A 23756-nucleotide genomic window follows, 5' to 3' on the forward strand; every position below is an offset into this window, starting at 1 on the left:
GTGCTGACAAGCTCAAAGTTCACAGGGTAGTCGACGGTGCATTTATCCTCATGAAGAAAGACATGGACAGGGCCGCAATTGCACTTTTAGCAGCAGTGGACGCATCAAATAGTCTCAAAGCCTCGAGCATTCCATCTATTGTCCTTACTCTCACAGACGACTATATGTCAAAATATTGAGGGAAAAATATTGTGGGGCCAAACAATCGAGGCCTTATCATCGAGAGCCAAGATATCCTAAAGTTAAGCGGAAATAGGTAAGAACGGATGTACTGTTCTTAACTCCAGATCTATATACCTTGAATATATATATTGTCAAGGTACATGATTGTTTAGTTAAGTATAATAAACATATGCTTACCTATATATGCTTCCCTTGTTGATATTTTGATCCTTGATATTTATTTCGCAATATTTTGGTCATACTGTATGCTATCCTTGATATTGTGATGGAACACCGGTACGGCCTAGCGGACAGGATGTCATGATCAGCTAATGTACCTTCACCTGTACCTACCAGCATGTCCCTGTCGTATACGCTTGCGTGCCCTAATACCATTCTAAGTTCTTCGCCTGTACCCTTCAGTATTGGCTGTGCACTGACTCCTGACGCTCACGAGCACTGACTCCTGATGCTCAGGACGCAGGGTTTGTCCACAGCTGTGTGCTGGAAGGCTAGGTGCTATGTTGCATGTCTGTATCTCCCTCCTCAACCCACACCACACTTGGACGAACAGTAGTGGTAAAGAGATGCAAACACAGTACTGGTGATGGAGAAGAGGAGTGTATGTATGCAATTGTTTATTTGCCATAAAATAAAAGCTGCTTCATAAAATGCCAAGGGGGTGTTTTCAAGGAACAAATGCAATTACTAAAAACAAGCATTGGCAAAGCCACTAGGTCACGCCTTGTACACCTATTTATTATGCCACTGCTTTTTGCCTGTACTGTGCAGCACTGTCAAAACTGATTTTTGTTTTTTTAAGATGTTGGACAGCCACGGCAAAAAAGGAAAAGGTCAAAGGACAAGCCTCCTGTAGCCAGTTGCGTCATTCTGTTGGCGCTTGCAGGGGCTATGACATATGCGCAAACATGCATCACCATGCACACACGTGCCTACAGAATGACACCGAAGCCATTTTCAGTTTTTTTTATATTGACCGACCTAAGATGGTGGACGCCTCTAAATAGAGGAAAAACATGAAATGTTAAGCCCGTCCGTCAGCCAGTAAAAGCAGCTGGGCCCTGCAAAACAAGGTAATAAAAAAAGGAAAATGGCCATGAGGGGAGATGAGAAATGGAAGAGTGGATCCAGGGAATAAGTGGATTAGCAGGGTGAAATAAAGTAAAAATAAAACTAGGTGGAGGAATAGAGAAAGACCAACACTTGAAGGACAGTGCAACACAGAGAGTGGAGGTGGGTGTTTGAAAGAACGCAGAAACACACAAGAGCGTTAGGAAACAAATGCACTCTCAAAGAGAAACAAGCATTTGCAATGCAATAGGGTCTCGCATTTCTCAGAGTTAAAGCTATTAGCAGTTGTAAACTCCCTACTGGATTTTTCTTGCCACATTAAATAGAAAAAAACAGCGTGATCGCGCTGCTACAGTTCACTCGTAGTGAAACCTATCGGCAAAAGAGCAATTATCTACGTAACCGTCAAAAGTGCAATTAACTATGTAACAGGGTCAATGTTATCCAAAACGCTCGACATCTCCAAGCGAGAACGCGCTGCGAAAAAAAGATAATAAGCAGTACACAAACCTGACGGGAAACAGCAAGCCTCGCAGGTTTTCAGTACTTGATTGCTGCTATCGAGGAGGGCTAACCACCGGAAAAGGCATGACGTATGCGTGCCTTCCACTAATGAAAGCAAGCAGATTTTAAAAGGCAAGCCCACAAACCAATTAAAGACTGAGACGTGACTTGGACGGGGCTCCTAGTCCTTTTCTAACTCCTAAAGCGTCTCGCAAGCGAAACGCATGTGCAAGCGCATGTGACGCAGGCTCGACCCTAATAAAGCGTCTCGCAAGTGAAACGCATTCGCAAGCGCATGCGACGCAATCTCGACCCTAAAAAGTAGGTCCTTAAATCTGAAGAGTGAGAGGATACAAGTCAGTTCATTCAACAGTATGGGAAAGAGAGACTTGCTCCCTTAGAGGGACAAACATAACAAGAACTAGGAAGAGGAAGGACAGACATTAAATAAGAAGAAAGCAAATGAGAGTGAAAATGAAGTCTAAGCACCTGGTATAGCCAACAATCATTCTTTGGCAACCAAAGAGCTAAAACCTGTGTCATAGATGAGACCTAACGGCAAGCCGGGACTTAATGCAAAAATAGGTGCATTTTGAGTAAATGCAAGATTATATTTTTGTATAAAACAAATGCATTTCTAAAATATATTTGATCAGATATGTGTGATCACATTTCATATTGGGTTGAGGTCACCTATGGCTGATTTTAACACTTTTGATTACTGTTAATTAATTTGCTTGGTGCCAAAAGTAATTATGTGGTTAAGTGGATGTATTTCATGACACTGCTGCTTCAGGGCAGGATGTGCCGTCAAACAGAAAAAACACAAACCCACGCTTTGTGCTACCCACCTCTTGTCACACCTCACAAACTGTCCTTCACGTTTCCCACAGTTGCCATAGCTATCTCCGGCTGCGTTCACGTCTCGAAAACACGCATCAGGCGCGGGTCGCGCACCTGCAAAGAAAGTGAGAACAGACGTAAGACAAACTCATTCTCGTTGCACTAACAAATGCAACATTTGGGAGTTGGAAACCAGCTTAAACCAGTGGGCGATTTTTCACAATGCAATGAGAAATGCATGCTATGTTTTCACCATATTCTGCCATTAAACTTCGGAAAACCTGGGATCATGATTTACAACTATAGCAAAAATAGCACGAGCTAAAAATATCACTTAGAACTTTCAATTTCATCAAAACCATAATAACATGTTATAATGCATATTTGTAGAGTCTAGGAGGCTGAAGCAATTTAAATATGCTTCCCTGCAGATAACAAGCTACTTTCGGGATTTCTATATCAAAGGGATTTGCATGTTTTACAGTTTTATGTAGCTTAGCCCAGACAGACTGGGGGGTATGAGTGCAATCTACAAAAGTGTCAGGTATGTCCCTAGCAATGGCCTATTAATATACCAATATTACCCATATGCAATGCCACTGTCTCCAGTGATGCTCACAATATAATCATGCCCCAATTAACAGTAGTTAACAAGCTATTCATAAAACATTGATTTTAATTGCCTGCCCTACACTTAAGCTCCTGATCCAAAGGCAGAGGTGTGTAATGAAGGAAAGGGCAAATAACGGGTTAATGCCTGACAGCATTTGGGCAATAAGGCTCTACCACCCTTCCCCATAATCTCACCAAACACATACCCAAAACAGACTTCTTGCCTCTCGGTTCAAACCATCCCTGAACTTTGAATGCTGCCAATCAACAGTAGTGCCAGCATTCTAAGCATGTTGATTGGTTGCTTGAAACTCAGCATTCCATTCAGGATGTGACTTTTAGTTTGGATAACACTAAGAACATATGAAATTTAAAAAAAAGTGTCAGCAAGCGGGTCCACAGAGGAAGAAAGCTGACAAACGCACTTACTGATTCGCATTTCCTCAGAAACTGAGGGACGCAGCTCTTTTTTTAAAATGTAGGTATTTGGCAAAGTTGGCTTCTCAAGCAGGACAAGAAAGAAATAGGAAATTTACCCTGATCTGTGTCTAACTAAACCTTCTTTGGAGGCCCAATCTTTAGGGCACTGGGACCCTTATTATAAGTGGTGTGATAAATTCTGATATGTAATGTAACTCATATTACTGCACATATTGCAATTATGAGTTTGGTTAATTTTATAACATCCTTTAAATACTGGGTGAGATAAAAAATACATTCACAGATACATTATTGGCAGGGTAAACCTGTCGAAATCTACTGTGGAAAAAATGTCCAGTAAACACTAGGATATATGCATTTTTGGTAAGGTAAGCACCAAAATCTGCATGTTATTCCCCATTTTAATAGGTGCTATTTACTGTACCAGCTAAATAATGCAGTCAGTTGTATTGTTATTTAGCAGATGCAGTAAATATCAAACCTAACAAGCATCCACTCGTAATGAGAGTTTATGTTGGTTGTACAGGATGGGCACCCTCGCATCAAAGATGCCTTCAGACGTTTAGGGGTGAAGTGAATTACTCACATTGTGAGAGCTGTGCTATACCAGAGGCATCTCTTGAGAACAGATCTAGATTTCTGATAGAAGTGCAGCCTGAAGGTGAGTTTGTATCCATGCACTGGAAGGTAGAAATGGCGCGTGTACTACTGAGTGGGGTATGTCTCCAATATCGGTTTGGCCTGAGCCTTCAATAAAACTTTAGCAGGATTGTGCACATTGGCAAACAGCCAGGGCACCCATGGTGTCACACCTGTGTTTGTGTACCTGCAGTGGTGGGATCATGCCACAGCTATGATGGAGATAGGCTGCCAAGCAGCTGATGCACCTGTGGAAATGTGTTGAGGAGAGCAGAGAGAACCACAGCAGTGGAAAGAAAGACCCACCAAAAAAGATCTGATATGTGTAAAGCCAACTAGATCCAAACCTAATAGCAGGAGCCGGTCTTCCCTGCTGCAGCAAGGTCCACACATACACAGTGTGACCCCCGAAAACGAAATGGCAGATGAACTCCTCATAGAAAAGGAACAAGAGGCTGAAATATCATGGTGCTATCATGTAGAGATCAAGAAAGCTCAAGCTATCTTCTGTTCTTCCAGAATCTCTAATTCCTCCAGCTCCCCCAAGGACATTGTTAAGATCCCTAACCATATTATCGAACCTGCAGCAGATGGCCCCACCTCTACGGCCTCTGTACATCATTGTAACAAGCTGGCTTTGTTTTGTCACAAAAAGATCATTGACATTTACACCTCCTTCTCTAACACTCTCATGTTGTCAGATTCCTGCTCTAGTGGTCCTTCCAGCAACTTGTTAGAGTGTTCTCTCCTGGCCTTCCCTCCCCTTACTATAGATGCAGTTGAGGAGCGTATAAATACAGTAAAATCAGGCTCTCCTTTGTATCCCGCTCCTATGCGTATTCTCTGCCAAGTGTCCGATATTGTTGTCCCTGCATTGACAGACTTATTTAATCTTTCTTTATCATATGGGCTTGTACCCTGTCAATGGAAACATGCAATCGTCAAGCCACTCCTAAACAAACCCAATCCGGATCCTGACATTCTAAGCACATATAGACCTATATTGTTGCTGCCGAGTTTTCTAAGTTGCTGGAAAAATATGTCAATAAGCATCTCTCCGGCTTCCTTGAATTGAATGTGGTACTCCACCACACTCAGATGGGCTTTCACTCCCGACATAGCACTGAAACTGCTCTACTGGCAGTGGTAGAGAAACTTAGGAGACTTTTGGATCAGGGCGGTCTGGCAGCTATAATCCTGCTGGATCTCAGCACTGCCTTCAATACCGTAGATCATTCCATCCTCTTGCAGAGGATTGCTAACATTGGTATTGGGGGTAAAGCATTGGATTGGGTTGTTTCCTTTCTTCAGGACTGGTCTTTTCAGGTCCCAAATTGGCCTTTCCTTTCAGAAAGCCGTCCATCTTGTAGTGGAGTGCCTCAGGGTTCCGGCGTGAGGCCAACTTTGTTTAGTCTTTATCTCCGCCCTGTGACTGACATTGTTCAGGCCTGCGGGCTTTCGTTGGTCTCATATGCAGATGACACACAACTGGTTGGGTCGATCACCCCTATCCACATCTCTGCTGGTGTTCCTTTGACTTACTATTTATTTACTTATTATGCAGTTGTGCAATACTCTCTGCAACCCTGCCTTGAACCCTTGCTTAGGTTGTTTCAGTAACCTTCCTAGTCCGAAGAATTCAATAAAAAGCCTTGGATTCTGGCTTGACACCGGCCTCACTACTGACTTGCAAGCAAATAAAAACTGCAGCTAACTGCTTTGGCATTTTGAAACTGCTGTGTTAGGTCATTCATCTACTTCCCTCTAACGCCAGGCGAATGGTTGTTCAGGCCCTCGTCTTAGTCCTTCTTAGATTTGGACCCACCTTGTTTTTAGGCTGTCCTGTCTATGTCATCAGGAGGTTGCAGACAGTGCAGAATGCTGCCGCTCACCTCGTGATGAATGTTCCCAAACATGCTTCGGCCCTGATGGCCTTGAGGGACCTGAACTGGCTTCCGGTGGAACAGCGAGTGCAGTTTAAGTCTCTCTGTATCTTGCATAGAGCAATTCATAACAAGGCCCCCTCTGTGTTGAGATATTTAGCCTATCCCTACCAACTGCTTAGAGTTTTTCTTTCTTCATCTGCATTGCTGCTTAAGGTTCCCAGGTTTCACAGGTCTCGCTGGAGAGGCCGGCCCACTTCTTTTCTAGCCCCCGAGCTTTGGAACACTCTACCACTGAAAATGCACCTTCTGGAGCATGAGCTTTCCTTCCATAAGGCTCTGAAGACCTGGCTCTATAGCGCGATTCCCCACCCCTGCTATCACCATCTGCCTATTGCAGTGTCTGTAACAGCGCTGGGAGGCATGCGCTACATAAGACCGCAAGAATAGAATAGAAATAAGTATAGAACAAAGAGCAACAAAGCACAGGTGGCCTTAGAGACCTTCTAAAATTGCTTACAGAAATGTCAGAACATCATCTAGGACTTAGACAACTGACCCTTGGTGCTGAAGACAAGTTACACTGCAGTCTAGTTAATCTCTTGCATTGGCAGGAGACTTACTGCTGCCTGAAACATCATGTGAACATGACTCCTCAAGAGAGAATAATAATAACAACAGTTAGTGACTGGTATAGAGCTTCATACTGCACTTCAGTGTTTTCTAATTGTGGTAATCAATCGATGCTTCTTGGCACCGGGTTGCCATTGCATTGTATTGTGATGTATGTGCAAGGTGCCTTTTTACCCTTCTGATGCCCAAAGCACTTGTGGGAAGCCTATGTAGCCACTTCTTCTGAATCATTTCTACAGTACTTTGCTGTTATCTTACTGCCATGATTGTCTCCCACTGACGTACCTGGTCCCCAGAGCTGCTCGCACTGCTGTTGGTGGGTCAAGCACATCCCGTTGAAGCAGTAGGCATCCTCATGCCTACAGAAGGAGCCATCCAACAGGTACACGTTCGCAGGGCAGTAGGGTGAGGCACCGGTGCAGTACTCGGCAAGATCACATGAGCCAGATGGCTCCCGACACAATACTCCTGCTGTTTTCAGCTGCGACATGTTAGGAGAGGAAGTGGACATGATGGGTTAGTACCATGGAAGGTGCCTGTTGAGCACAGTCCTTTCCATTAAATAGTGCAATGAAATGGAATATCCTGACAAAGTGCGAGACAGAATAGGGGGCAAGTGACAAGATAAAACAATGAAGGGAAAACGTAAAGGGGTAACATGAAAGGCTAATGCAGAATAAGGAGAAGTAATTATGGACCGAATAAATGGGGAAGTGAAACAGGGCTGAGGAAGCAAAGGGGGAGCAAAGCAAGGGAAACAGACAGCATGGAAGGTGGAAGAAAAAAGAGAGATCTTGAGGGGGAGATATCTCCATTTACAAAGGTTGTAGGTACAAATCATGCAAATGAATTTGATAATGGTCTGAAGTCAGTAAAACAATTACCATTGAGTTGGGTAAGACTTAATCAGTGCCTTGAGAATGTTGGCCTTTCTAAACACTATAGGTGTAGGCATTGCTATTTTATTAGTAGCAACATTCTTAATCATAGGATTGTCAGGATATGTCCACAGATCCTTGTGTGACCTCTTGTGTGGGGCTGTTGTAGTCAGCAGTGGCTCAGAGCCACTCGCTGTGCCTTTTCTAGCACTAGTCATTGATCTGGGCAGACACTCATTGCTCCATATTACTCTTGTGCCCAGGGGTGGGATTAGTGTTCCCGTCATGTTGTTCCTGCCTTTAATTCTCCTCCTACCTCTCTGTGTTTTTGCTCCAACCTATGATTTTGGACCTACCGGTGACCCTGCACCTACCTGTGAGCTTGCGCCTACCTGTGAGCTTGCGCCTACATGTGAGCTTGCGCCTACATGAGCTTGCGCCTACATGTGAGCTTGCGCCTACCTGTGAGCTTGCACCTACATGTGAGCTTGCGCCTACATGTGAGCTTGCGCCTTCCTGTGAGCTTGCGCCTACCTGTGAGCAGTCGCCTACAAGTTAGCTGGTTCCTACCTGTGATTTTGCCACTACCTGTGATGTTTTTTGTATAGTTGATTTCCATTACTACCTCTGTCCTCATATTATCCTATCACCCCATACAGCCTTGGAATGTTATGGACAATTAGCTCAGCCTACTAATTACTGCACACCCATCACAAGGTACACGCAAACTCCTGTACCCTTTCTTATGACATTTCATTGTTCACAAAAACCACTCACCAACAACCTCATCTATCCTCCCCGATCACTTACACAACGGACATGTGAGTGCAAAGACTACAGCTCTACACTTGGCTGTAGGAGGCTGGCCTGGCTTGTAGTGGGTAAAAGTGGTACTTACACCTTATACCAGGTCCAGTTATCCCTTATTAGTAAAGTGTAGTAGTGTTATAGCAGCTTAGGCTGTTAGAGGTAGCTATAGCAGAGCAGCCAAGGCTGAACTAGGAGACTTGCAAAGCTCCTACTATACCACTTATATCATATAGCTACTATATCATAAGAAAGACAATACTCATATTTACTAAAAAAAAGTTACTTTATTTTAGTAACAATGTGCCAAAAATATCTCATTGGATATACTTCCTTAGGAGGTAAGTAACATACACAAAATATACACAAATAACCAAATCAGGTAAGTAAAACAGTCAGAAGGTAGTGCAAACACTATAAAACACAATAGAATGCAATAGGCCTTGGGGCAACACAAACCATATACTATGTAAGTGGAATGCGAAAAACAAATGCACCACCAGGCAAGTGTAGTGGGTTGAGGGTCGCTGGGAGTGTGAGGAAACACTAAGGGTGTAAAGGAGACCCCACCCCAGGACCCAGGAAAGTAAGAGTAAAGTACTACTATTGTCCCCAAAACACACAGTCGTGATAAAGGATTTTGCAAGGACCACAACAGATTGCAAAGCACTGAAGATGGATTCCTGGACCTGAAGACCTGTAAAGTAAGGGGACCAAGTCCAAGAGTCGCTAAAGTGTCCAGGGGGGGCAGGAGCCCACTAAACCCTGGATGAAGGTGCAAAATGACTGCCTCCGGTTGGAAGAAGATGCTGGTTTTGCACCAACGAAAGGAGGTAGGAGGTTCTGCTTTGTGCAGAAGGTGTCCCGTGGCATGCTGGTGGATGCAGAGTTGTTTCCTGAGCAAAATACCGCAAACAAGCCTTGCTATCTGCAACAGTCGCGGTTGAAGAAAAAGGGTGCTGCCCGGGCCCAGGAAGTACCAGGATGTTGCCACTCAGGTGAGGAGACAGAGGGGGCCCTCAGCAATGTAGAGAGCCCACTGAAAGGAGGGAAGCACCCGCAGGAGTCCTTGAACCCGGGTTCAAGAAGACTGAACATGGCGGTCATCTCAACACTGCAAAGAGAGGTCCCACGACACCAGAGGTCAACTCAGGGAGCTGAGCATCGCAGGACGGAGTGCTGGGGACCTAGGCTCAGCTGTGCATGCAGGATTTCTTGGAAATATGCACAGAAACCCTCGTAGCTGCAGATCACACAGTGCACAGGATTACTGTCTGGGGAGGGAGGCAAGGACTTACCTTCTCCAAATTCGGACAGTTGGACCACTGGACCAGCGGGGTCACTTGGGTCCACCACCTGTGTCCAGGGGCCATGCTCGTCAGGATGAGAGGGGACCCAGAGTACCGGTGAGGCTGTAGTTTGGTGGAGCAGGGGGACGATTCCGTCGACCCACAGGAGATTTCTTCTTGGCTTCCAGTGCATGGTGAAGGCAGACAGCCCCCAGAGCATGCACCACAAGGAAACAGTTAAGAAAGCTGGCAGGATTAGGTGCTAAAATTTCTCTGGTAGTCTTCTTGCTAATTTCTTGCAGTTTTGCAGGCGTTCTGGAGCAGTCAGCGGTCGATCCTTGGCAGAAGTCGAAGAGGGAGATGCAGAGGAACTCTGGTGAGCTCTTGCATTCGTTATCTGAAGAGAAGCCCATGGGAGAGACCCTAAATAGCCCTCAGAGGAGGCTTGACCACCTAGTCAGGTAAGTACCTATCAGGAAGGGTCTTTGACGTCACCTGCTGGCACTGGCCACTCAGAGGCCTCCATTGTGTCCTCACACCTCTGCATTCAAGATGGCAGAGGTCTGGGACACACTGGAGGAGCTCTGGGCACCACCCCTGGGGTGGCGATGACCAGGGGAGGGGTCACTCCCCTTTCCTTTGTCCAGTTTCGCACCAGAGCAGGGGCTGGGGGATCTCTGAACTGGTGTAGACTGGCTTATGCAAGGAGGGCACCATCTGTGCCCTTCAAAGCATTTCCAGAGGCTGGGGGAGGCTACTCCTCCCCAGCCCTTCACACCTATTTCCAAAGGTAGAGGGTGTAAAACCCTCTCTCAGAGGAAATTCTTTGTTCTGCCTTCCTGGGACTGGGCTGCCCAGACCCCAGGAGGGCAGAAGCCTGTCTGTGGGTTGGCAGCAGCAGTAGCTGCAGTGAAAACCCCAGAGAGCTAGTTTGGCAGTACCCGGGGTCCATGCTGGAGACCCGGGGATGCATGGGATTGGCACCCCAATGCAAGATTTGGCATGGGGGGGGACAATTCCATGATCTCAGACATGTTACATGGCCATATTCGAGTTACCATTGTGAAGCTACATATAGGTATTGACCTATATGTAGTGCACTCGTGTAATGGTGTCCCGCACTCACAAAGTCTGTGGAAATTGCCCTGAACTATGTGGAGGCACCTTTGCTAGTGTCAGGGTGCCCTCACACTTAGTAACTTTGCACCTAACCTTCACTAAGTGAGGGTTAGACATATAGGTGACTTATAAGTTACTTAAGTGCAGTGTAAAATGGCTGTGAAATAACGTGGACATTATTTCACTCAGGCTGCAGTGGCAGTCCTGTGTAAGAATTGTCTGAGCTCCCTATGGGTGGCAAAAGAAATGCTGCAGCCCATAGGGATCTCCTGGAACCCCAATACCCTGGGTAGCTAGGTACCATATACTAGGGAATTATAAGTGTGTTCCAGTGTGCCAATCAAAATTGGTAAAAATGGTCAGGCCACAAACTATGAGCACTGGGGTCCTGGCTAGCAGGATCCCAGTGAGACAGGTAAAAACAAACTGACACACAAGTAAAAATGGGGGTAACATGCCAAGCAAGATCGTACTTTTCTACAAATATGGACGCAGGGATCCCACCTGTCTGATGGCAAGGGAGAGCACTCCGTCATGGCGGTCTGTGGCCCAGCTGCAATACATCTAAATAAGGCAGACGGGAGACTACCGACGTGGTGGTCTTTTTGGCCCCGACGCAGCTTGGCAGTAATACCGCCAAGATCTAAATCAGGCCCTTAGTTTGATTTGTCTTACCTCTTTTCTCGCTACTCATGGCAAGATAGCTAACACCCTTACTCTCTCCTTACAATTGTCTCTAAAATTCTTGAGTGCTTACTTTTTAATCACCTTACCTTCATCACTACTCATTATATGATAGACCCATTTCAATCTGGATACACGTCATAGACTCTGCCAACACCGACATCTACAACTTCATAAGCTGTGCACACCAGAATCGCCGACCCTCTTTTTCCTCAAGCTCCTTGATCACTCCACGGCTTTTCCTACTGTTGACCAACCCTCTACTATCTTCATTATGCAATCTCTGGATCACAGGAGCTCTACTCAGTTGGCTGGTTCTCATCCTATCTCTCTGTTCTATCTTTCTCAGTCTTGTGGTGCTCCACACTGTCTGCACTTACAGTACCGATCACTATGCCAAAAGTATTGTACTAGTGAATATTGCCCCCCAGAATATTGTGGTACAAGAATATCGAGGACAGAATATCGAAGGACAAAATATTGAAAGGTAAGTGCACATGTGGAAGTACAGATTTAGGGCCTGATTTAGATATTGGTGGACGGGTTACATCGTCACAACGGTGCTGGATATCCTGTCTCCCAAAATCTAAATCTCATTATATCCTATGGGATATAGATGTCAGTGGACAGGATATCCATCACCATTGTGACGGAGTAATAAGCCGTCTGCCAATATCTAAATTAAGCCCTTAGTATGTCTAACTCCACATCTATATACAATGAAGATATATGTACATATATGTGGAGTTGGGTAAAGAAAATCTAGACTTACTTGTCAATATGTTTTTTATAAATGTTTTGTCCTTGACATTGTATCCTATTGATACTCTGTGGTCAATATTCATGGCAGACACTTCCCACAAGGTTCAACCAGGGCTACATTAATGGCTGTAGCAGGAAGATGACTTATAATGTGACCAGAATTGTCCTCAAGAGGGCACCAAACTGGCTCACACCTGGCCATGACTTCACCAGACATTGGTCCGACCTTGTGGAGGATTCAGTGTAAAGGCTGCTCAGCCGATGGTTTGACAACTGATATTCAAGAATATAGGTCTTGAGGCTTCTAAACTGTACATGAAGTGTTGTATGTCAGACTTATGCTGGAGGCATGAATTACATTACCTTGCAGCTCTGGCAGCAGTCCCCATGGGCACACTGGGCATCTAGCTTCAGGGTACAGTTGTTGGCATTGCAGCAGGGGTTGATACATTCCTGAGGAAAGAGCAGATACAAAACTCTCTGTTACTCTCATAAACAGTACAGCTTGGGTGCTTTTAACAAATAGCATTGAAAGAAACATAACCTTCATTCTGTGCGTTCACCCTGGAAGTGGGTTTGCAAGGACCAAGACACATGATGCTATCAGGGAATGTTCAGTTTATAGGCACAGGGCCATCGTAGAAGCAGACACCGAGCATTATGCATTGCACTGTTCCGTATGCACGTACATCCGCTTGGCACCCAGTTTACAGGGTGTTATGTTGTGACTCTTGCTGTGTCACACAGTGCCATCATTAAATCCACTGGCAATGATTTGAACATGATGCTGAAAAAAAGATCACAGCAGCAGCGGGTTTATAGTTGACCCCACCCTTACTGCAAATGTTATAAAGAGCATAAAGACAATGGTCTGATTTAGGGGTGACTGGTCATTTAGGGGTGAGTGGGAACAGAAAGTACTCCTAATGCTATCTCTGATGGAGGATTCTACCTTTTTGGACAATCTGCTAAGTAAATTGCTTCCACTGAACTCATAGATGACAGGGACCATTCAACAGCAATTTCTGCACTGCAGAGAATTCGCCACTAGACTATTCTTCATTAAAAACCTCCTCCAATTTTAAGTGTGCCTGTTACTATGAAATGAAGAATCACAGAGTGATGAAATGGTTTGCCAAAGATCAAATACTTCCATGAAACAGGAAAGGTGGGACTGGAACCCAGAACTTCAGGTTACAGAACTGACAGCTTGGTCACACGACCACAATGAATTCAATGCCTTTCATTTTCTGACCACTTATTGCACTGATTGGTGTCATAATGAGTAAGGCCAATGAGGAACTGTGGGAATGCAAATGGGGTGTGAGGGCAAATAATGTCTAATTTACTGATGACACAAGTGAAATGTGAGGGTGGATAATGTCAGGCCATATTGTGTAGCCCCCAAGGCACCGAGGAACCCTTCAGAGCTGCCAGGATAGCACTAAAGGTGGTCTACTCGGGCAGAAGTGAAGTCTTTTAATCCTCTTTCAAACAGAGGCTTTGCATGTAGGATTAGTCTCCCAAAGGGAGAGTCAGTAGCCGATGAAAGGGACTAAAAACACAGGACATTGGGCAGCACAGTCAACTGATGAAAGGTAACAACATAGGCCTCTTCGAACTAAAGTAATGTCAAAAGACCATGGACAATGATCTACTTCTTAATGACTTATTAATCCACAACCACAAAGAGCCTCCTTCATGTGTGCACAGTAAGCTGTTGTCTGCATTTGCCTCAAACCCATCCTCACTCACCTCACCGCCCCCCATCCCACCAAAGCTCAGGCTCAAACATTGTACTTCTATTCCCAAACTTCCCCTCTTTTCATAGTCTGTTTTGGGGTCACCACTGTGCACGTAAGGTGATTTGTATATCTACAAACCCTGCCCTCGCCTTTGCAAACTGTCGGCTTTCTAAATGAAGATCTCTTCAAACCTGAGAGCCAGTCATGACAGCTCTTTGTGAACATCACTGGTAAACTGTGATGTTTGATTATGTTATGCTTCCCTCACACCCTCAACTGAACATCTCACACAGCTGATGGAGATCTTGTCTCTTGGAGACTCATATATGGTTAGTGCATGAGGCCTTCTCCAGAGATTCCTCAAGAGTGCCAGCCTCTTTCCAAAGACTTCATGGTCCCTGTGGAGTTCCACATGAACCATCATAAAACACAGTCCTAAATCCAAGAGCTGAGCTGATTATATAGCTACAGTTCACTTTGTTTTGGGGAGCCTTAAACCAGCTTCTGGGATGCTGTTGGTGTTTGTGCTGTTTCATGGTCTAAAGACCAGTTGGAGCCTGCAATGGTTTATGGATATCCTCCATATGTCCCTACAGCTGGCTGGTTCAAACTGGGGTCCACTGAGGCACAGTAATTACATAATGTATGCTCAAGGTCCATATAAAAACATTTCAGAAAATGAAGGATAGTCACATACTCTTTAATACCTGTTTGTAAAGTATTCGTGGAAAACATGCATTGGGGAGACAGGAACACCCTTTCTGAGAATCCAGTAGTCACAGTATTGGATCAAACATAGAAAAGGAAGTTAACGTCACTATAAAGTCGGACAGTATAACAGATTGAGATGTATGTATGTATCTATGTACACATGTATGTATATATGAATGAATGTATGTATATGGTATTTCTATAGTATGAAGAGCTCTACAGCGTCAAAATCCAAGCATAAAGCCAATGGCTAATAAGTGGATAAGAGGAGAGTAAGCGAGACCTGAGATAAAAGGAACACGAGATGTGAGATGTATAAGATAAATGGCTAAAGGAGTCTTTAAAGTGGTCAAGCACAGTATGGGTGATAATTATTGGAGAGCTTTTGAAGACGCTATCCTATTTGCTTGTCCTGAACAGATTTTTCCCCAACTCTGTATTTTTGTGCATGTTTGGAATCCATCGGAAGGTCAAACTTAAAGTTAAGGATATTAGTAGTCACATCCTACAAATGACCTTTAGGGTCCTCGAGGCCCACCAGCGTCCCACATCGACTCTACTCCTCAGCTTAAAACCGCCTTGCAAATTTTTGAGCAGTCCTACAGACTTATATATATCTTAATGCCATCAGCACAGCCACCAATGTGATGACGCCACAGACAGTGGCGGCCCGTCCTTTAGGGCGGAGGGGCCTCGCCCCCCACCTTTTGCCCCTCATGAAGGGTGTCTGTTAGGCTGAACAAAGGTCTGCCTGACAGACACTCTTCATGTTCAGCTCAGGCAGCCAGGAGCAGACATGCGCGATTTGAGCACACTCCGGCTGCCTGAGCTGAACTTTGCTGGGCTGAGGAGGTCACAGCTCCTATGGGCGTGACCTCCTCGGCTCAGCAAAGGTGCCTCGAGGCCCTCCCCTGGGTGACGAGGAAAGCGTCACCCATTGACACTCTCCCTGGGCGCTTCAGGTTTAAGCCCTGAAGTGCCCAGGGCGAGTGTCAATCAGTGACACTTCGTCACAGAGTGGAGTGGGGTCAGCCGTCTCACTGACCCCATCCCACTCTGTGACGAGGCTGGGACTGCTGCCTTCCCCCATTGGCTGACCTGACCAAAGGTCAGCCAATGAGGGAAGGCAGCAGTCCCAACCCTCCTGGGACCTGGAGGCTGAAGGTAAGTGTGTGATTGAATGTTTGGTGTGCGCGTGCATGTTTGAGTTTATGAGTGTTGTTAATTGATATGTGTGCATGCATGCGTGCGTGTGTCTGTGAAAGAATGAGTGTGTGCGATCTTTTAAAATGAATGTTTGGTGCGTGCATGTTTGAATGGTATGAGTGTTGTTAATAGATGTGCGTGCGTGTCTGTGTGTGAAAGAATGAGCGTGTGCGTGTGTTTGTGTGTATCCCGCCCACCCCCCCTCCCTCCTAAAGTTGCCGGGCGCCACTGGCCACAGAAGGCACTGAACTTTTGCTGAGTATGGGTTTGTTTATTAAAAACAAAGGACTAATGGCTGTGATATGCATGGAGTTTTCTCCGTATACATTGGGGTCATTGTCTGATTTCCCTGCCCAGGACTACCTACAATGGTGGTCCCAGACAGATAAACTTATTGACAGGTCATCCTGAACTAAATAGGGCAGGGAAACCATTGCTATGACCTGCGGCCCAGAGGCTTGTGTCGGTCAGTCAGACGCTCCTGACAGTGGGTCAAGCTGATGCTATGCCAGTCGAAACCCTCTGGTTCCTCTACCTCCAAATGGGGCTGGAGGGACACAACTTTGGAGGGGCAAGAGCACTAATATTTTTCGTCAGTGCACTTTACCCCCCCCAATCTCTAAATTGCCCCCTATGTCATTTATAATTCAGTATTTAATGCTTTCTATATCAACGTGCCTGATTTAGAACTCGGTGGACGGGATTTCTACCACCGTTGTGACGGAGTAACCCATCCCTAAAAATCTAAGTCCCATTATATTCTATGGGATTTATATTTCGGCAGACGGGAAATCCGTCACTGTTGTGACAGAGTAACCCATCCACCCAGTTCTAAATCAGGCCCGAGCTGTTAGATGACGGGGTTCAAGTTTAGAAGACCAGCCAAAGTCCTAAACAAAATATAGCCAATACCTCTGGCTCGCCGCAGTCACACTCTTCTCCGCTCTCCAGAAAGCCGTTGCCGCACTTCTTTCCAGCCACCAGGTCCTTGGTGTCAGGCATGTTGAAAAGGCACATTCCACCTCCTTTCTGGAAGTAATTCAACAGCTGCTTTTTACTGCATGAACTGAACACACGTGGGAATGGGTGGCTGTGAAATGGAAAGCAATGAGATAGGAACTAGTGAAATAATAAAAGTAAACAATGCGCTCACCTGTACCCATCCAGGAAACAAATGAGATTACTTACGACAAAAAATAGTGGATGTCCCATTTGTTCGTCCACCACCGTAAGGGGTGGGCAAAGGGTCAGGTTTCCTCCAGTGGAGTATCAGCAGGCAGTGCCATCATAAACTCTTACTAACAGCCATTCCATCATAGCGCCATTGGTCTATAATACATTAGGTCCACCTTACTTAGGATGGTTCTTCCAACAAACATTTTTCTAATTTTTTAGGTATTATTGGGAACAGCCTTACAATGCTGAACAGGAACCAACAGAAATTCCCCCTAAGCTCTAAGCGAAAACTCTCAGTGCAACAGAGTGCTGGGTGTTTTTGTGATTTTCTTTTTGTTTTTTACTTTGGGTGTTTGGTACTGAAAAACAAAAACATGTGGCGAACATCAAACAAGGGTGCCCGCTGAGCGAAGGATCAGTACCCCAAGTAGAGCTGGCACAGCAGAAACTTCACTGATGCCACAGGGATGCGGTAAGAAAGAATCTCTAAATCTGGGGGCATATTTACGAGCCCCATTGCGTTGATCTTGCACTCCACAATGTACTGCAAGAGTGACGCAATTCAAACATGAGATTTATGAAGTCACAGAAGGCACCTTACTTGGCCCTGAGTGGCTTCATAAACCTCGAGCAAAGCAACAGAGCGCTAATCCCTGCATTGTCTTACTCTGCGCCAGGGAGGCATTCCATGGGTGTTGCATGGGTGTGCTAGGCAGCCAGAACGGCACCAGCACAGGGACAAAGGTAGGAATATGCATATTCTTTTAAATACCGCACATTCATACCCTTTCCCTGTCATGCAGTGCTGCTTAGAAAGGTGACTTGCTCGCTGCACTGTGTGGCAATCCCATGAATATGTCCCCCGGTGGGCAGACCTCTGCTAACGCAGTGGAGGACCTAGCCTTCTCTGACTTGTCAAGCCAGAAGACCACGTCCCAGACTCTAAGTGGTCCCCTAAGCCTCAAGATTGTGGCCTATTGAGCCAGTGCCATGCTCATCTTCATCATTGGTGCCCATTATTTTGTTTGCAAAATGGTCCTCTCGCCGAGCATCTATGCCAATAAGTATGAGGCCTTTACTGGTACTGTAGCCTAATGGGATACAATTTATCTAGGCAGTCTGGAAACTGGTATGATAAGGCATGCCCTCTATAGTCAATGTGGGAAGTGAATTCCTCATGCCCTGAAGAAGAACCAACAAGGTAATTAAGGGCAAAAAACATCTTTACGCCAAAGGAGCTGAAGCTGATCATGGTAGGCCATCCCAGGCTGTCAACCAAAAATGCATTTGCATCCTAGCCCTCCAACTTCCCTTTTCACACCTACCAGCTGCTTCCCCATCCCAAGCCATCAATTCTACAGATTCTTTAGTGGACTGTGCTCATCTACACTCCCCATTGTCTTCTGACCACAGTCCGTATAAGTATGGTTGCTTCAGGGAGGGGAAGAATTAAAAAGCAACTCTATCATGTGTCAAACATGGAAGACCTAACACACCATCCTATGTCTATCTTACGTTCACTTAGTCAGGGCCCTAAGGTAGCCCTGCCTCCCACTTTCAATACACCTGAGCAAGAGCATCCGCATTCCATGAAGACGAACCATAGTCACACAATCATGCTTAGCCACGCCTCATAAGGATGTCCTTAGAAATGTCAAGCACCAAGTACTAGGAACAGGAAGGATCAGCATCCTCCCTGCCAGAAAGTGGAATAGAAGCACTGATGTGCTGGGAACAGACAGGATGGAATTGGAGGTGGGACACAGCCACTGGCAGGCTGTCCACTCAGATCATTCAGATGTAGTTCAAAGATATGTTTGATAAACATTACAATTTAAATAACCATGTTTATGAATACAACATGATGACAAACAGCACAAATAATGAATAACTCCGAGGGTAGGTGGATCTAGAGTTAGGAAAAAGATGGCTTCAGCTGTTTACTTCTGTGATGTCCATGTAGCAATCAATAGCTATTGCTGACACAGTCACAGGTAAAGATGGTGATGCTTTGAGATAGAATTCTATATTTTGCCACTTATTTCTGTCATTCTGAAATCTGCTATCAGGAGATTTGTGGGCGGGTCAAATCAATGAAACATCAGGGGAGTAGTAAAGGAGACTGACAGCACATTATCTGCATCAGAAAACAAGCAATTGCCAAATGGCTAAGAATCTTAAAGTTCAAGGAAAGTACCGTGAATGTTATAAATGGACGTCCTTGACTGTAGTCCTTTGAGGCCAATACAAAGTTAATTTGCGGTGACATCACTGTAGAATGCTAAATCTTCTTGTGTTAAAGTGTGTTGGGTCTTGGGCCCAGAAAATGGTAATGTAACTAAAACAATGGCAGCCATGGCTTTAGAGTAAGGCACATGAAGCAGACAATCTGTGGTTATAAGAGACAATTGTTTGTCATCATTTTAATGAAGCAATTTAGGCAAGTATTTGTAGTAGAATATGGGCTGAGCATGCATATGTATATTTGTTTAACCCCATACTGCTCCACCATTACCTATTGCTATACATGCAATAGAGATCTGTACCCGCGTAAACAACACTGGCACAGGCTATGAGCAGACTATGGGGCATACTTACGAGAGGCTTGCAACCCTTCCAGCACAAAAACAATCCTGCATGCACCGCAGGCACACTTGCAGCATGGTGATATGCAATTGGAGCAGGCTATAAACCTACAGTTGGAGCGGGCTACATAAACACAATCAGTGCAGGCTACTTATACACAACCAGCGCAGACCACGTATACACAACCAGTGCAGGCCACGTATAAACAATCAGCGCAGGCTACGTTTACACAACCAACAAACTCTATGCCTATATAACCAATGCAGACTTTCATAAATACCTACCTCAGATGATGTATACACAACCAGCCCAGGCTCTGTGTACACAACCAGCACAGCCTATGTGTACATCACCAGTATAGGCTATGTATACTCAACCAGCACAGGCTATGTGTATATCACCAGCACAGGCTATGTTTACACAACCAGGACAGGCTATGTATACACAACCAGCACAGGCTACGTGTACACAACCAGCACGGGCTATGTATCCATCACCAGCCCAGGCTCTGTGTACATCACCAGCCCAAGCTCTGTGTACACAACCAGCACAAGCTACGTATCCATCACCAGCCCAGGCTCTGTGTACACAACCAGCACAGGCTCTGTGTACATCAACAGTACAGGGTCTGTGTATACAGCCAGCACAGGCCATGTATACACATCCAGAGCAGGATATGTATACACAATCAGCACAGGCTATGTATACATCACCAGCACAGGCTATGTGTACACAACCAGAGCAAGCTATGTATACATCACGAGCTCAGGCTCTGTGTACATCAACAGTACAGGGTCTGTGTATACAGCCAGCCCAGGCCATGTATACACATCCAGAGCAGGATATGTATACACAATCAGCACAGGCTATGTGTACACAACCAGAGCAGGCTATGTATACATCACCAGCACAGGCTATGTGTACACAACCAGAGCAGGCTATGTGTACACAACCAGCACGGGCTATGTATCCATCACCAGCCCAGGCTCTGTGTACATCACCAGCCCAAGCTCTGTGTACGCAACCAGCACAAGCTACGTATCCATCACCAGCCCAGGCTCTGTGTACACAACCAGCACAGGCTCTGTGTACATCAACAGTACAGGGTCTGTGTATACAGCCAGCACAGGCCATGTATACACATCCAGAGCAGGATATGTATACACAATCAGCACAGGCTATGTATACATCACCAGCACAGGCTACGTGTACACAACCAGAGCAAGCTATGTATACATCACCAGCTCAGGCTCTGTGTACACAACCAGCACAGGCTCTGTGTACATCAACAGTACAGGGTCTGTGTATACAGCCAGCCCAGGCCATGTATACACATCCAGAGCAGGATATGTATACACAATCAGCACAGGCTATGTGTACACAACCAGAGCAGGCTATGTATACATCACCAGCACAGGCTATGTGTACACAACCAGAGCAGGCTATGTATACATCACCAGCTCAGGCTCTGTGTACGCAACCAGCTCAGGCTCTGTGTACGCAACCAGCACAGGCTATGTGTACATCAACAGCACAGGCTATGTGTACATCAACAGCACGGGCTACATATACCCAATCAGAGCAGGCTACGTATACACAACCAGCGCAGGCTACGTGTACACAACCAGCGCAGGCTATGTGTACACAACCAGCGCAGGCCTTGAGTACACAACCAGCACGGACTATGTGTACATCACCAGCACAGGCTTTCTGTACACAACCAGCACAGGCTATGTATACACAATCAGAGCAGGCTACGTATACAAAACCAGTGCAGGCTACGTGTACACAACAAGCGCAGGCTATGTCTACACACCCAGCGCAGGCTATGTCTACACAACCAGAGCAGGCTATGTGTACCAAACCAGCACAGGCTATGTCTACACACAACATATACACAACCAGCGCAGGCTATGTCTACACAACTGGTGCAAGCTATGTATAAACAACCAGTGCAGGTTACATTTACATAACGGGCACATGCTACTTACACACAACGAGCTAAAGCTACGTATGCACAATCAGTGCAGGCTACGTATACACAACCAGCGCAGACCACGTATACACAACCAGTGCAGGCCACGTATAAACAACCAGCGCAGGCTACGTTTACACAACCAACAAACTCTATGCCTATATAACCAATGCAGACTTTCATACATAGCAGTGCAGGCTATGTCTAGACATAGCCTACATCACCAGCACAGGCTTTCTGTACACAACCAACACAGGCTATGCATACACAATCCGAGCAGGCTACATATACACAACCAGTGCAGGCTACGTGTACACAACAAGCGCAGGCTATGTGTACACAACCAGAGCAGGCTATGTGTACAAAACCAGCACAGGCTATGTCTACACACAACATATACACAACCAGAGCAGGCTATGTCTACACAACAATAGCAGGCTATGTGTACACAACTAGAGCAGGCTATGTGTACATCACCAGCCCAGGCTATTTCTTCACACAACCAGCACAGGCTCTGTGTACACAACCAGCGCAGGATCTGTGCACACAACCAACACAGGCTCTGTGTACACAACCAGCACACGGTATGTATACACAACCAGCGCAGGCTATGTGTACACAACCAGCGCAGGCTATGTGTACACAACCAGCGCAGGATCTGTGCACACAACTAGTACATGCTCTGTGCACACAACCAACACAGGCTTTGTATACACAACCAGCACAGGCTATGTGTGCACAGCCAGCACGTACACAACCAGCAGAGGTTATGTGTACACAACCAACACAGGCTATGTACCCATCACCAGCCCATGCTCTGTGTACACAACCAGCACAGGCTATGTGTGAACAACCAGCACAGGATCTGTGTCCATCACCAGTACAGGCTCTGTGTACACATCCAGCACAGGCACAGGCTATGTCTACTCAACCAGCACAGGCTATGTAAACATCACCAGCCCAGGCTCTGTGTACACAACCAGCACAGGCTCTGTGTACACAACCAGCACAGGCTATGTCTACACAACCAGCACAGGCTTTGGATACATCACCAGCCCAGGCTCTGTGTACACAACCAGCACAGGCTCTGTGTACACAACCAGCACAGGCTATGTCTACACAACCAGCACAGGCTTTGTATACATCACCAGCACAGGCTCTGTGTACATATTCAGCACAGGCACAGGCTATGTCTACACAACCAGAGCAGGCTATGTCTACACAACCAGCGCAGTATATGTGTACACAACCAGAGCAGGCTATGTCTATACAACCAGCGCAGGCCATGTGTACACAACCAGCGCAGGCCATGTGTACACAACCAGCGCAGGCCATGTGTACATCACCAGCGCAAGCTTTGTGTACACAACCAGCACAGGCTAGGTATACACAACCGGAGCAGGCTACGTATACACAACCAGCACAGGATATGTCTACAGAACCAGAGCAGGCTATGTCTACCAAACCAGCGCAGGCTATGTCTACAAACAACCAGCACATGCTCTGTGTACACAACCAGCACAGGCTATGTATACACAACCAGCACAGTCTCTGTGTACACAACCAGCACAGGCTGTGTGTACACAACCAGCGCAGGATCTGTGCCCACAACCAGCACAGGCTATGTATACACAACCAGCGCAGGCTATGTATACATCACTAGCCCAGGCTATGTATAACCAACCAGCACAGGCTCTGTGTACACAATCAGCACAGGCTCTGTGTACACAACCAGCACAGGCTACGTATACATCATCAGCCCAGGCTCTGTGTACACAACCAGCACAGGCTATGTATCCATCACCAGCACAGGCTTTGTGTACAGAACCAGCCCAGACTCTGTGTACACAACCTGCGCAGGATCTGTGCCCACAACCAGCATAGGCTCTGTGCACACAACCAGCACAGGCTATGTATACACAACCAGCACAGGCTATGTATACATCACCAGCTCAGGATCTGTGTACACAACCAGCACAGGCTATGTATACACAACCAGCATAGGCTAT

At 46.0% G+C, this 23756-nt stretch overlaps 1 protein-coding gene across 1 annotated transcript in view; it reads right to left on the minus strand.

Annotated features, from left to right (window-relative positions):
- The window catches only part of LOC138259654 (disintegrin and metalloproteinase domain-containing protein 33-like), a 371113-nt gene that overhangs the window by 47993 nt on the left and 299364 nt on the right, over nt 1-23756 (minus strand). The window contains exons 12-15 of the mRNA XM_069207553.1: nt 16923-17100; nt 12712-12801; nt 7095-7290; nt 2610-2715 (exon numbers count right to left, since the gene is read on the minus strand). Of these exons, the coding sequence (XP_069063654.1) occupies nt 2610-2715; nt 7095-7290; nt 12712-12801; nt 16923-17100 (570 nt within the window). The remainder of the gene's footprint in view (nt 1-2609; nt 2716-7094; nt 7291-12711; nt 12802-16922; nt 17101-23756) is intronic.

Source organism: Pleurodeles waltl, chromosome 1_1 (genome assembly GCF_031143425.1).
Source record: "Pleurodeles waltl isolate 20211129_DDA chromosome 1_1, aPleWal1.hap1.20221129, whole genome shotgun sequence".
In the NCBI taxonomy this organism is placed as follows: Eukaryota; Metazoa; Chordata; class Amphibia; order Caudata; family Salamandridae; genus Pleurodeles; species Pleurodeles waltl.